The 15,056-nt window shown below is 48.5% G+C and overlaps 2 protein-coding genes across 2 annotated transcripts in view; both read right to left on the bottom strand.

Annotated features, from left to right (window-relative positions):
• Window positions 1–2,372, bottom strand: part of LZTR1 (leucine zipper like transcription regulator 1) — a 35,483-nt gene extending 33,111 nt beyond the window's left edge. The window contains exons 1-5 of the mRNA XM_039379671.1: window positions 2,176–2,372; window positions 2,041–2,103; window positions 1,705–1,761; window positions 1,081–1,160; window positions 608–716 (exon numbers count right to left, since the gene is read on the bottom strand). Of these exons, the coding sequence (XP_039235605.1) occupies window positions 608–716; window positions 1,081–1,160; window positions 1,705–1,761; window positions 2,041–2,103; window positions 2,176–2,351 (485 nt within the window). The 5' untranslated portion in view covers window positions 2,352–2,372. The remainder of the gene's footprint in view (window positions 1–607; window positions 717–1,080; window positions 1,161–1,704; window positions 1,762–2,040; window positions 2,104–2,175) is intronic.
• Window positions 2,373–4,103: 1,731 nt separating this feature from the next.
• IPO9 (importin 9) overlaps window positions 4,104–15,056 on the bottom strand; it is a 39,139-nt gene continuing 28,186 nt past the window's right edge. The window contains exons 18-24 of the mRNA XM_027728860.2: window positions 13,929–14,204; window positions 11,733–11,899; window positions 9,431–9,564; window positions 7,837–7,956; window positions 6,819–6,920; window positions 6,337–6,413; window positions 4,104–5,740 (exon numbers count right to left, since the gene is read on the bottom strand). Of these exons, the coding sequence (XP_027584661.1) occupies window positions 5,630–5,740; window positions 6,337–6,413; window positions 6,819–6,920; window positions 7,837–7,956; window positions 9,431–9,564; window positions 11,733–11,899; window positions 13,929–14,204 (987 nt within the window). The 3' untranslated portion in view covers window positions 4,104–5,629. The remainder of the gene's footprint in view (window positions 5,741–6,336; window positions 6,414–6,818; window positions 6,921–7,836; window positions 7,957–9,430; window positions 9,565–11,732; window positions 11,900–13,928; window positions 14,205–15,056) is intronic.

Below are 15,056 nucleotides of genomic sequence, written 5' to 3'. Positions count from 1 at the left end.
CACAGGCCAAAAGTATCAGTGTAATTAACCCCTGATACACTGTGTCAGGGCCTCATCACCCTCACAGGGAAGAATTTCTCCCCAACATCCCACCTAACCCTGCCTTCTGGCAGTGGGAAGCCATTCCCCATTGTCCTGTCACTGCAGGCCATTGTAAAAATACCCTAAGTAGCTGGATCACAGTCAGTGTCAGGAATGGCATTCTGAAATGAGTCAACTTTAGGAAGTAATGTGTTACTGATTTTCATTTTTTGTGAAATGCTGAAAGCTCAGGATCAAGAGGGATCAACAAATTCCACGCTATCCTTGAAACTGAAACAATTCAAAAGAAAATTGCTCCCAGCTTCCTTTGCTCCCATCCCTCCTGTCACAGATGTGAAACATGAAGAGTGGATTTTGGGCAAATTTCCACTACAGTGCACTCTGGAGTGGAGGCCTTGCAAAAAAACTCTTCTAGAACCAAACATCATTTTCAGAAAACTTAATTGAGAAACCAGAGCAGCAATCATCTTGCAGCCCTAACATGAGTACTGTGACTAACTCTGCCTGTGCCATGTGAAACAGGGCCAAGTCCCCGGAAGCAACGGGCAAAGACACCAGCTCTTACCTTCCCTCAGTCTTCCACTCTGTCCACTGTCCAGTTGCAAACTTATATTCAAAGAGATCATTTTTATTCTTCAGGTTGGAATTGGAATAAATGTCTCCAGTGTAACCACCTGGGCAATAAGAATTTCATTAGACTCTAAGGCAGTGGAGCATACACAGTCCAGGGCATTGTATTAGGAAAAACTCTACATTGCACAAAGAGCAGGTATCTGGTATCTAACCACTACAGGTGAGAGACTTTTCCTCCACATCATCTCCTACAGAATCACTGTGGTAATGAGTTTCAAGTCTTCTTTACTTTAAACAAAACAGCAAAAGTATTTCCAAGCTAAAATTGAAATCGCATGAAAAATACTGGATTTACTACTGACTGAGATCTTTTGACACTTCCTAAAAATTTCCTGTTCTTTTTCCAAACCAACACAGCGGCACATTTACCACTCCAACCACAATTATAACCTGCTGCTGCCTTACCAAACACAAACATGCTGCTCCCGTAGACCACAGCAGAGTGGTGGTACCGCGGTGCCGGCGGGGTCCCCGTCGTGAAAGCCCTGCACAGGTTAGAACAGCAGCAGTCAAACACCCTGGTTGTGCTTCAGGCACTCAAAGCTACTGTTCAGATTCAAAAAAAACCCCCAGTTGTTCGAAGTTATTCTACTGCTCCTGAGTGTTTCACCAGTTTTGGATTCTTGACTACACTATGATTTTACGACACAGCGCTGCAGCATAAATGGTTACAAACATGCTGCTGCCGAAATTTGTTTGGCAGAGCTGGAAAGTGGGGCACAGGTGAGACAAGACAGACTGCACAGTCCAGAGGAAAGGAGGCAAGACAGGTATGAGGCTCCCTCAGCACCTTCCCTGCCCCAAGGGGTGCAGCAGCCGGGTCCCTCTGCCCTCCCACAGGCTGCAGGAACAGCGGTGACCCCGGCTGGCAGGGATCAGCTGGGACAGCGCTGGCTGGGGGTGACACTTCCCTCAGATGCTCTGGTAGAGCCACAAACTCTTACACCCGGACCGGAGGTGCTGAGAAAAGACGCCGTGTGTCCCAGCCCTGCCAGCGCCCGGGGGTGGGCGAGGGGCTGCGCTGCCCACCTGCACCACGAGCAGTCCTTCACGTCGAAGCGCAGCAGGTCGTTCAGCATCGTTTTCCTGAGGGGAGGGACGGGAGAGGCGGCTGAGCCGGGCCAGGGGTCGGACAGGGATGGTCACAGACCCTCAGCCCCGCTCCCCTCACACCCATCTCCCCTCGCACCCCGCTCCCCTCGCACCCCTCTCCCCTGACACCCCTCTCCCCTCACACCCCTCTCCCCTGACACCCCTCTCCCCTCCCACCCCGCTCCCCTCGCACTCCGCTACTCTCACGCCCCTCTGCCCAGCCCCGGCCGTGCTCCCCCCGCACTCGCTCTCCCCGTTCCCGGCTCCCCTTACCCGTTGTCCCCGCCGAACACGTAGATCGCATCCCGATAAGCCACCACGGTGTGTTTGCTGCGCCTGCGGGCGGCACGGACGGGTCAGCGGCGCCGGGACCCCCCTCCCCGCCATCCCTCCCGCTCCCCCGCTCACCGGGCCCCCACGAACTCGTCGCAGGGCGGGAGGCGGCGCCAGCGGTGCACGGTCTCGAAGGGCCCGAAGTTGAGGGTGAGGTACTCGACGCTGTCCGAGCAGCTGTGATCGAAGTCCACGCTGGGCGCCACTTTCGAGCGCCCCGCGCCGCCCGCCGGGGCTGTGGCCGCCGCCATGGCCGGCGCCTGCCCCGTGGGACTACGGCTCCCGGCGTGCCCCGCGCGCGGGACTTCCGGCGCGCCGGTCACCTCCTCGCAGGACTACAACTCCCGGCGTGCCCCGCGGCCCAGGGCTTTGGCCTGGCCCCTGCCCAACCCCGGACTACAGCCCCCAGCATGCACCGCTCCGGGGGGCGGTGCTGAGGCGCTGAAGGTCCTGGGTTCGAGGCCCACGGTGCTCGCGGAGATCCGCGGTGGCCCCGACAAGGACGGGGATCCAGGCGGGATTATACGTTAAAAGAGTTTTATTTGTTAATAGAAAACCCCCCAAACAAACCAAGATCAATACTCATGCATATGCATTAAGTCTCATTCCAGGGTCCGAGCTGGGCTGTTGGCTGGTTAAACGCGGCGGGCTCGGAGCTTAGGTCGGGGTTTAGCGCTGCTCCCAGGAGAGCACCCGGCAAACACAACGCCCGGTTCATCCCCACGGAGAGCCCCGAGCAGGGCACGCGGGTGCCAGGCACCCACACAGCAGTGGCACGTGCCCAGGGTTGTGCAGTCGCCCACCCTTCGGTTTTCGTTTAGTTTGTACTTCCTAACATGGTGTCAGTCACCTCTATGACCATTACTTTAAGTTTGTTCCCAACAGCAGACAAGGCGAGGGGTGCTGCACCTCAGAACCAGACCACAGACACAGCTCCACGGAGTCCAGCAGCTTCCATCCCGAGCAATCACCTTATTACTGGTCAGAGTTGTTTTGGCAGAATTCCTGCAGCAAACACAATCCTTGTTTAAAGGCACATCATGGAGCATTCGGAATTCTGTTAGCAAGGAGGACAGTCAGAAGGCCAAAAAGCAACAAAGTCACGAGCACCAGCAGGACCTTGATGAGTTCCCTCAAACCGTCTCCCTCATGCACAGTCTCCCAAATTCTATCCAGCCTCTTCTAGGGGAATGCTTGAGTCAGAGTATTTCTTGTCAAGAAACCCGGCACGGGGTGAGTTCACTGGCAATAGCTGCTGCAGGACCACACTGTCCCTGTGCCCATCCTGGGGACAGGACCAGCTCCAGGGCTGGTCCCAAATTCCAGCTCCTGCACCATGCCCGGCCAGCCCAGGCTGCACCCGAGCTGAGGCTGTAGGCAGAAGAATGCAGAACACTGGTCCCCAAAAGCCACTGATCCCTTCTCACTCTCCTGGAAAAACCATTGATAGCTGCAAATCAAAGCAGCTTCTCCCAACACACCGAGCCCAGCAGGAACATGACACTGGCCCAGCCACCTTTTGGACCTTACAGTCACACAGACACCCCTGGATGTCTCAGTTCAGTGTCAGTACCACTGAGTCAGTCTCATTCTTCATGGTCTTGTTTAAACCCACCCTAAAGCCCCTCTGAGGCACAGTCCAGCCAGCTCCAGCTTCAGCTCCAGCCCCCACCAGAGCAAACCAGCCTTCAATGCACTGTTTACTCCTGACACCCCGAAACACACCTTGATGCTTCCAGATGTCTGGCATTCACTTACCTCCAAGTATGGATGGCTGGGTTTGAGCCTTTGCTGCCAACACACGGGGCAAAAATAGCTGGTCCTGGTCCCTCTGAGGACACTCCTGACCCTTCCTGTTCAGCTATCAGGACACACCCCTGCAGCCATTGGCTTTCTCAGAGGGCTTCCAAGAGAGACTGCACTGTTCAGTTTAACTTTTTTCCCTTTTCAGTGAAAGCTGAAAGAGACAAAGGCCCAAGAACAAAACTCCTTACAGACTCCTATTAGTACAACAGGAGGGCCAGGGCACCAAGTTTAATTAGATATTCTTATAGACCAGAGAATCCAGAAGGAAGAAAGACACTGCGACACAACTTCATGGAAAGAGCTTGTACCTTATTAGACACATAAAAATCAGGCTTCAAACTCTGCTTCTCATAGAGTTAGTCAGGCACACAAAATACTGAGAACTTGAGGACGGCTCCAGGGAATGGGGGATTGCCCCAGCTCTGCCCATTCTCAGCCATAACATGAGACCAGCAAGACACAGAATGACTCCAGCTTACGGAGGTTTCGATACGACGTCGAAGCAAATTATTCCACAAAGGAACAGCAAGTGCCTTTCTTAGGAAAGGAAACTCTACAATGGCTCAGCTTGTTGTTTTAGATGTATCCAGCACAGGACTCCCTTTCTGTTCAGGTGACTCCTAACATCCTCCAGGCAACATGTACAGAAAGTGTCCTAAGGAGAAATATGTCTTTAAAAAGTGACTTCAGGAAACAAGCGCGAGTTCCTTTTAAATCTGTTTTTATAAGAAGGATACCAATGTACATTTTAATAGTTTTATTTTCACTTTTCCCCAAAAGGGAACCAAAGGCAGAGAGGTGTTGTGAGATACATCACGCTGTTCTCATGGGGAAATCAATTTGCAAATGTTATTTTTACCACTCTATAAGAATACACACAGGAGTGTGAAAGAAGCAGAGGAGTTCAGAGTGGCTGTCACGGAGCAAATATGTTAAATACAATCAGGGGTTTTTTTTCCCCCTAAAAATCGTGGCTCTCTGTGTTCCAGAAAATCAGTCTTTCGTAGCCACATGCCACAGGAACAGAAATTTAAGTGGTGGCTTCCTCTGAGTATGTGCACACACAAGTGTTAGCACAGAACTGCTCCCGTGGGAGTGGACAGCAGATGTGAGCAACAGAGCCCCATCCACACCAGGAGAGAAGATATGCACTCGGGTTTATTATCTCAGCTTCCCCTCCAAACTCCCATGAACAGGCTCCATCCCATCCAGGCAGCTCTGATAAGAGTCTGTGGTTCTATAAAAGAAGTCACGTTGTAGGATCAAGATTTTTACCCTGTGTTACGTGAGTGCCAAGAGGAACAACCTTCCCATTTCTCAAGGTACATCCAAGCAATCCGTAAGTGACCCAGTTCCTTTCTCTGTCCAACTGTGCTGTGGGAAACTCAGTCAAGTGCCTCTTCACAGGCAGAGACAGTTTGCTTTTAAAAATATTAAGGACACCTTTTTTTTTTTATCTTTAAGAAATTCCTGGAAAGTTACTGTGGAAAATGAAAGTGCTCCCATGGTGAGACCGATGTGCAACGTCCTTGCTGCTTTCTCGGGATTCCCTCCCTCAGCAGACTCCTGTTAAGATGAGGCTCAATACATCGCCACGAGGCCATGGCCCACCTGGAACAGGCAGGCAGACACTGGAAAATGTTTTATGTTCAATCATAAAACGTGGAATTAGCCAAAGATAACCTGTTGTTCAGATATGCTGGGTCTGGTCTCTGGAGTGGGTCTATATCCCAATGGCCTGAAGCACTCGCTTCTCGTTGTCGTTGAGGTGGTCGGAGAACATGGCATAGCAGGGCTGCTGGGCAAACTGGCACAGGAATTCAGTGAGATAGGCCTGGAAGGGACAGAAAACACCCGGTCAGCACCAACTCTTCTTGGAAATCCTGCTGCTTCCATGTGTCAAGAGAGGTATACACCAAGTAAGACCCTGGGATTGAAAGGAAGAGAGAGGAGCGATGCAGGAGGAGGAGTGGAAGCAGAGGGGAGGGTGGGAGCAGAGGGAAGGGCTCATCAACAGCTGCAGGTGGTGGGAAAAGCAGGAGCAAAGTGTCACACAGGGGCTGACTGGGTGGGAGCACCTCCAAGTGGAGTATGAAATTCTGTCATGTTCACTGTTCAATCTACTCCTGACTTCTGCAAGTAGCTGTGCAGCTCATGCATAGAAAAGTCTTATCTCTCTCTGTTCAAAGAGTTTTCTCCATTTACATTTTCAGGTTAATAGATACTGATCATATGGAAAAATAGCTCCAGAAATTTTTGGAATACTCAGCTCTTCCAAAAAAAATTTCAATTAACTGCATCCCTTTGGGATAACGATCAGTAGCTGATGTTTCTGGTGCTTACAGATTTGTTAAAACACAACATTAAAAAAAATTAAAGTTTATAAAGAATAATTGGAATCTGATAAACCCCCTCATTCTAGAGCATCACCTGGAGATCTATTTGGTAAAGAGGATCCTTTAATGCATCTGGATCGTCCTCTTCATCATCTTCATAGTAATCCTCATCTGTCAGAGGCAAACCAGCAGGTTTTAACATCAAACAAAGCAAAACATCTCAGGAAGTTTCCTGTTAGACAACTGAAACCCAAGGATCCAAAAGTAAATCGTTTCAGCACTTCTGGGGGGAAAAAAAAAATTCTATCCAGAATATTCACTCCTTTAGTTCATGTGACAGAAACCTCTGAAGCCTGTGCAGCCTGTGAACCCCCAGGTGATGTTTTTTATTATGCAGTGATTTAATCACTCAAAGCCATGGCCCTCTCCAGAAGGTCCTTATTCACAATCCCAGAACAGAATTCCTTCCCTGTGCCTGCAGCCTCTGTTTTGCTGCTGACAAGGGAAGAAAACTTTGACTAGGGTGTCACCTACTCCATTTTTGCTCTGAGTAAGGACTTTAAAGCTGTTACTCACCATACTTGTTTGTGGAAAGAATATCTGACAGGAACTGTCCTGCTAAGCCTTCATCTTCATCCTCGTCCTCTTCCTGATCCTCCCACATATCATTTGAATCATCTGTTTAGAAAAAACAATATTCTAGAAATAATGCAAATTCCAAGAGGTCCAGTCTGTGATCACTCTCCAGGGGACTGGAGTCTGGAGGCAAAAACATCCCTGTGTGTGTGAGTCGACAAAGGGAAACACCTGCAAAGTTCCCTGTTCTTCTGGAATGATTCCAGAACTGGAGCCAAGCAAATAGCAGCAGCAAGAATGGATGCTTGAGTCAGGGAGGAAGAAAGGCAAACCAGATACACCACAAAAGGATAATTTTACTGGCACGTGGTCAGATCCCATCTTCCAAACTAGCCCAATATAATTTACAGGTCTAAGGATACACAACAGTGACTGGTCTTGTTCTTCCATTTTATTTATTTTTACCTGGAAGAGATTGATAGCACTTAAAATATGGCACAGGGAAGGAAGAGCTGTTGTGCTGGAAGTTGCTAATGATAATCTGTACAACAAGACAAGAGAGCTGGAGAGGGACTCTGGACAAGGGATGGAGTGACAGGACAAGGGGGAATGGCTTCCCACTGACAGAGGACAGGATCAGATGGGATACTGGGAAGAAATTCTTCCCTAGGAGGATGGTGAGGCCCTGGCACAGGCTGCCCAGAGAACTGTGGCTGCCACATCCCTTGAAGTGTCCAAGGCCAGGCTGGACAGGGCTTGGAGCAACCCGGGTTAGAGGAAGGTGTCCCTGCCCATGGCAGGGGCTGGGATGAGATGAGCTTTAAGGTCCCTTCCAACCCAAACCAGCCTGGGATTCTGTGATTCTATGAGCTTATCCTTTGGATCACTATTCAAGCCTATGTAATTACAGGTATCACGATTTACTGCTGTGAATTTTTTATTACTATAGAATGCTTCTCAAGAGAAGACAAAGTATATTTAAGTCATGGAAAGAGAAAAAGCAAACCCAGTATTTTACCTTGGCTCCAATCTGCAGTTGTCTGTCTAGATGCATTTGCTTCCATTGCATTAGAGAGTTCATTTATTATTAATTTTAAGATTTTTACTAACAAAGGAATGTTTGTCCAGCGCTCAGGATCTATAAGAAAAAAAATATTCATGCTGCTTTTAATAAAATGTTGTAAAAAACACACCTTTTTTTTGTTGGAGTTGGTTTTAACTTGTTTGGGAGGCTGGGAACTAAAAACAACTGACACATACCCTCCAAGCATTCTTTCCATATACCCTCACAGCTACATTCCCAAAGATCTTAACCACAACATCAATCTTGCATATTCTCAGTGCAGAGAAGGCAGGGGAAAAACCTTCACAGCTGAATGAATGTGTGACTCTACTCCTGCAGGCTGCTTAATGGAGTCATCTGGAACAGCCTTGCTTTCCTCAAGTACATTTACACATCCACCAGTGCTTTCATGTAAATGAGCAGTGCAGCAATCCCAGGTGTGGCTCTGCCCCATCTGAGCCACTGTCAGCTCCACCTTTTCCTCACTGGTGTTCCTGCAGGGCTTAACTATTCCATAGGGATAGCTAGACAGTGCATTTGCCCTTAATTACAGAAGTAGAGTTCCTATCAAATAAAGAAACTGGGAGCACCAGTTTTAGCCCTTACTGGTATTAGCATTAATCTTTGTTTAACTCAAATGCCAGCAGTTACCATTCTTCAGTCTGACCAGACCAGTTGGTTTGGGGTTTCTTAAGCCAAGAATAATTAGGCAGCAAGTGCTTTGTGACCATCACTTACCTCTTATACTCCTAGAGCTTCCCCCTATTTATCTCTTTAGTTGTCACCATAGTCCTTCCCTGGCCCTGCCTCACTCCAAATCCCAAGCCTGTGGCAGCTGAAAACTCAAGGAGCCTCAACAGGCTCCCAGTTTGGATCTGTACAGCCACCACATCCCATCCCACAGCTGGTATCACACCACATGGCAGGACCAAGGTCTGACAGACAGCTGAGGACAGCAGCTCCCCACTGTCCTCCCTCTGGAGCTCGGTCCTCAGCAAGAACTGCCCAGAGCTCTGCCCTCTCTGATTTAAAAGATGAATCTCTCAACAGTAATCTCCAGTTGAAGACTCTGGGTTCAGCCAACTAAAAATAAGACAAGTCTCATGCAGGAGACTGGCCAAAGCTTTCCTTAAAAGCATCTCTAACTTGTTGAATTCTTGCTGATATTTGTGTGTCTCATTGAAAAAGACACCCCTTTGTTTTAAAATCTCTGCATGCACTAAAACCACTTTCCTCTCAGGCACCAGGGAATTATCAATTCTGTCTCATGATGCAAAACAGCAGTGAATAACTCTCCATCCCATAATCACCTCATCCAGTTATATTAAATCAGATATCAGGAGTCTTCCAAATCAGTCTTTGGCAGAATTAAGGCAAATAACAGATACATTAAGTACATGATGTATGGATTAGCTCTAAAAACCAACATGTACCTTCTGCAGGAACTATATCCCACAGCTCTGTGTGATCTGCCAGACCTATTTAAGGCCTTTCACAGCATCTACTTACAGAAAAAAACCCTGTTAAAAACAGAAAAGTGGTTACTTACTTTTGGCCGACTTGGATCGTGTCCGAATTCCCTCATCCATATTAAATATTTCTTCTCCCTTCACCCTGATGTCCTGAAGTCGCTTGTCATCTGTGTTGATGCCATACTGAAGGAGTTTACACAGTGCTACAGAGCTGGGGAGCAGGGAATAGGAAAATTACAGATGGGAATTTCCCCAAACTGTCTGGCTTTCAGAGTGCCCTGCTAACAGGGAACAACACAGAGCAGACACCCACCTGCCCTATCTTCTACACTTTTGCCAAGAGCAAGCAATACAGAATTTTCCCATTTCTCCTGCTTTATGTCAGCATCCAAAACTGGACTGAGCTCCTGACCTGCACTGCAGCCAAAAACTGGCAAAGCTTTGGATTAAACACCATCAACAGTACACACATACACACACATATGAAAGGTTTGTCCAGTTCAGAAGGGCCACAAATGTTAAACACATCCCTGAAGCACCACGTGCAGATGAAGATGGAATTAAGAGGAAAACAGTGGCAAGAAAGTAGTGATTCAGCTGATGTGCAGCCATGATCTGCTCCCTTTCTCCAGCCTCAATGCTTGTTTTCACCTCTGGTCCTTTGTGGCTCTGCTACACTCAGACCTTCATGAGCTCTTTCCATCTCTTCTGCTCAGATTTCTACTCCACACTTTCAAACCTTCTCCAGTTCCAGGCTGTTTTCAAGTCACACTGAGGATGATGCTGACTACAGGTCAAGGCCAACCATCTGTGCTTGGCACTCCCAAACCTCTCTCCAGGCTCCACAAATCTCAAGCTGAAGTTCTGGAGCTCTGTGGAACTCGATTTGTTTTGTGCTTTCACTTCTTCCCCTCTCTCTCTCTCCCCCACTATGGCTCTGAGTTCTGCTGGTCTGGACCCAGATCTTACCTGCCACCCTGAGCTGCCCAAAGTTTTCCCATCCTTTCATCAGGTGACTCAAGACCAAACAGCCACTTCTTCAACCTGCCCTCACCAGGTGGGGACTGCTGCACACAGAAGGTGTTGGCTGCTCTCAGGGTCCCTGAACAAGAGGCTCCTCAGAGCAGTCCCTGCTTTTCCTCAGGACACAGAAACACCAAGCATTTTCTGAAGCACGGTAAGTGGCACCCCAAACAACCCAAATCCAAATGTTTATTACAAGACAGAGCCCTACCACACCACCTGTACACAAACTGTCATCTTGGACAACAAGGAGACAGCTCTGAACAACCACCTTTAACCTTGTTCTCCCCATCAGTGTCAGCCTTGGCTTCTCCCTGTGCCATAAACAGCCTCAGGGGATCCTGCAGACAGCCCTGCACTGTCAAAATGGGGATAAACCACCAGGCTTAGGGATGAAAAAGATCAAGTGTGACCAAAAAGAGCATGAGATCCCCAAACCCGTCTCTTGTCCTGCACGATTATTTATTAACTTCCATTTTGAACCTGCTTTTTCTCATTATTTATTTCACAGGCTGACTGTTCATAACAATAACATAACAACACACACTATGAAGTGAGTTTACATCCCAGGCTTAGGGATGAAAAAGATCAAGTGTGACCAAAAAGAGCACGAGATCCCCAAACCCGTCTCTTGTCCTGCACGATTATTTATTAACTTCCATTTTGAACCTGCTTTTTCTCATTATTTATTTCACAGGCTGACTGCTCATAACAATAACATAACAACACACACTATGAAGTGAGTTTACAGCTGGTGAGACCCCTTAGAGTGGTCTGTGAGGCTTCACGTTCCCAGAAAGATCAAAGACAGCAGCTGTGGCAAAATTTAAATGAATAAAGAGCATTCCATGCTTTGGAATACGGCACTCAGACTCCACAGGAACACAAATGTGCTCCACAGCAAAAGGGAGAGAAAACTGTTGCAGTTGATTTCTTTATTGACTTTAACAAATCAACAAGAAATCACCAGATTCTCTTACAAAACCCCCTACAACACCCCAAAACTCCACAGTAGTCTACAAAGGTGATTCCACATCTGGAAGTTATTCTCATCCCATCCAAAGAAGTTCAATCCCAAAAGCCCTCCCGTACTTGCAGGAGACACCCCTTTCCCCCTCCTGCCTGCCTGTTCCAGCACAGGAACACCAGGCAGCAGGAGGAGCACTGAAGAGGAAGATCAGAGCTTGCTCCAGTTACCAGGGCTCTCCTGAGCTGAACTGACAGCGCAGGGAAAACCAATTCTGCCCAACACTGGCACACAGGGATCCGAGTCTAAAGCAGCTCCCCCTTCCCCACCCCCAGCACTGAATGCAATGGGATGATGGCAGCTCACACAGCTGGAGCTGGGGATCCCACCTGACTTTGCCTTCATACTGCCCGTAGAACAGGTGCTGCCTGCTCATCCACTCAGCCATCACGAACTCCAGGGCGGGCTTGCCAGTGGGGCCGGGGAGGCTGCACAGGAATTCCAGGAGTGGCTCCAGTTGTGAGTGAACCAAGTGAGCAAACACCATGATCAGGGACTGCAGGAGGAGAAAGGCAACGTTAGCTGTACATAATTTAATAGCTGAAAATGTTTTATCAAATATTTAAGGAACTGGGTTCCCTGCAGGAATGGAAGCTGTGCTTACCAACTCCAGGAAGAAGGGAAAGTACAACCAGCTGCAGGACACTGTGCTACAAACACAGGCACTAAACTACTACAGTCAACAGCAGGGTTCAATCACCCCAAAAACACCCAGCAGGAATAAATCTACTCACGCCTATGCCCAAACTAACAAACATCCCTAAAGTGAAGATTAAAAAGCTATTTAAAAAATATCAGAGGTTGGTTGCAGTTGACTTTTGACCAGCAAAAAATATGGTATGGCAACACTCACACTGCAAATGCCCAGTTTGCTCCATGAGCAGAAGCTGCAGAGGTGGTTCTGCATAGAGCTCGGAATCTGCACATGTCCAGCAAAAACGTGTCACATCCTCAGGTCAAAGAACAGTTATAGGTCCACAGCCAGAACCCACATTCTCTTCCCCTTCCACTCCAGGGATTTCCCACCATCATCTTCACACTTCTCCCGCACCTTCACATCATCACTCAGCAGCACCTTCCCAATTCTAAGTGCACTTTGAACACATGCTTTTAGGGAAAGAATTGCAAGTCTTGGAAATGTTTCTTTACAAGATGCAGTTTTGCAGTCTAACTCCTAAAGACCAGAGGCAGAATTTATTTCTGTGTCTGTCTAAATGTCAGTTCCCCACTCTGAGGGCACCTCTGTAGCCTTCCTCAAGGAAAGGCTGCCCAACTCCAGAGGCCCATCTTCCAGGCTAACACAGGGAAGAAATCCAGCATCGTGAAAGGCTCTTTTCCCTTGGCTACAGGGGCTGCATGGGAGTGCTTTAGATTAAGCTTCTATATCTTTTAAATCCAAAAATAAGCAAAGTGAGAGCCATTCCAGCTACCGATCAGCAGTTTATCCAGGGGGAAAAAAAATCTTAAAGCAGATGAGATCTCTGCTGACATTCAAATGGCCTTGATGACACACCATGTGCTGGTTGAAAATGCACATTCAAAAATCAGAAAAATAAGGAAACAGGGTTAGAGCAGAGTGAGCCTCAGCCGAGTGCTGCACTGTGGGCAGTGGTAGGATCTTGCTCAGCAGTGCCAGCAAAAAGCTTTCCCCAGGTGCTGCTGAGGAACCAGGGCAGCTATTATGAGCTGTTTTACACTGAGGGCACACACAAGAAAGACAGGAGAGAGAATGAAGACCACAGGGACAAAAATCACTCTATAAAACCCTGCCACTGCAAATAGGTCAAGGCTAGAAGAGACCGTGATGCTCTGGTTTCTCACTTGATGGAGGCCACCTACACCTTCCATCCACCAAAAGCTCACCTTCTCTCAACTCCCAGGGATTTATCCTTGGAATACAGCACAAACCCACTCAAAACCACTTGCTGCCTTTGCAATAACATCCCTACTAAGGGACACCCTATCACTACAAAAGTTTACTGCTCACAAGCACAAGGGCATGGTGCATTAAATGGGCACGGTGCACAAGGGCATGGTGCACTATTCAAGGAGCATTAAAGCTTCCTCCCAAGAGCCTGTCTTACCATGTAATCTGACAACAAAAGGTTTAGGACCTGAGGGAACAGCACGAAGCTGTGTTAGGGGAAGTTTAGGTTTGATATCAGGAAAAGATTCTTCCCCCAGAGGGTGGTCGGGCACTGGAACAGGCTCCCCAGGGCAGTGGGCACAGCCCCAAGCCTAACAGAACTCAAGGAGCGTTTGGACAATGCTCTAAGGGACATGGTGGGGTTGTTGGAGTGTCTTGTGCAGGGCCACGGGCTGGACTTGTTCCTTCTGGGTCCCTTCCAACTCAGGATATTCCACAATTCTATGATCAGAGCAGGCATCTTCCTGGCTACTCCAAGAGATACACAGACCCTCCAATTGCACAAGCCACAAATAATCAAGCACAAAATGAAAAAAAATTATGAAAATGTCTTTTCCCGGTGCTTCTACTCACTCTCCTGGGTGCCCACCCCGCTCACCTGCATCACACTGAGTGTCTCTGCCTGTTGCATTTTGCTCAGGATAGCTCTGAGGATCTGGTCCAGATTCTCTCCCAGCTCACTTCCCGCTTTCGAAATCAAAGTGGAGACCAGCCTGCCCACAAAGGCGGCGGTGAACTCTGAGGTCCGTGGGTCCAGGAGCTGGCTCACCACCTGCATCACGTACCACAGCCCGTTGTGGCCCTGCTCGTCGTGCCACTGCGCGATCTGCTCCAGCGCCACCGACACGTACGCGCGCAGGCACTCGCCGCCGTTCTGCACGAGACAACCGGCACAGTCACGACTGTTAGGAAAGGAAATGGCCAGGCACCAACCACCCCAAAACAACCCTGAACCAAGATGGAAACAGTGGGCAAACCGCTGGCAAACTGCAGAAGATTTACGAGTAGTTTCTATGGACTTCGGTTCGTCATCAAGAACAACACTCCTCACTGCCCAGGCAGCGACCGAGAGGGTCAACCAGTAAATACAGCAACCAGTAGCTGCAGTTTTGTGCCAGTCTTGTTACACAGAGAAATTCAAGGAGGTTTTAACAAGTGAGAGATGAAGACAAAGAAGTGTGGCATGAATGAAACCCAACCCAGAGCTGAGCTGCAGTCCTTCAGAGTTCTTAGCACAAAGATCCAGAAAGTAACCAGCGTGCAGGTCTGGAACCTCTTCTTGCTCTAGTTTATTCTCACTGGTCTGTTCTTCAGGGAAAGCCATTTCCATGATCTGTATTCACATGGCAAAGGGCAGCTGCCACTATGGAACTTCTTAATAAGTAAGGAATTAAACCAGCTTTGTTATTCAGATACTGCCTAGTAGCTGGAATGAAAAGGCTCCCTGCACTGCTAACCTCTGATGCTTTTCCCTTCTTGCTTAAATACTCCAAAGACATCAGGCCAAAGCCAAGCCTGCCAGCAAGCACAACTGAGGCAGTACTGATGCTGGAGATGACTCCCTACTTTCCCTCCATCCCACACCTGGCTCAGTCACAAACAAGTCTGCCTTCCTCTTCCCACTTAAATGAGTACAGCAGAAGGCTGCAAGGAAGAGGGCTAGGAGGTCCTTTGCTGCCCTATGCCTGTATGTGTCCCTGAAGACAGCCCTTCCACTAGGTGTGAT

The sequence above is a fragment of the Pipra filicauda genome, unplaced genomic scaffold, assembly GCF_003945595.2.
Source record: "Pipra filicauda isolate LSUMZ 115617 unplaced genomic scaffold, ASM394559v2 scaffold172_size1731463_pilon, whole genome shotgun sequence".
Taxonomy (NCBI): Eukaryota; Metazoa; Chordata; class Aves; order Passeriformes; family Pipridae; genus Pipra; species Pipra filicauda.
Note: the sequence above shows the minus strand (reverse complement) of the source record. Positions and strands in the feature narration are given on the sequence as shown.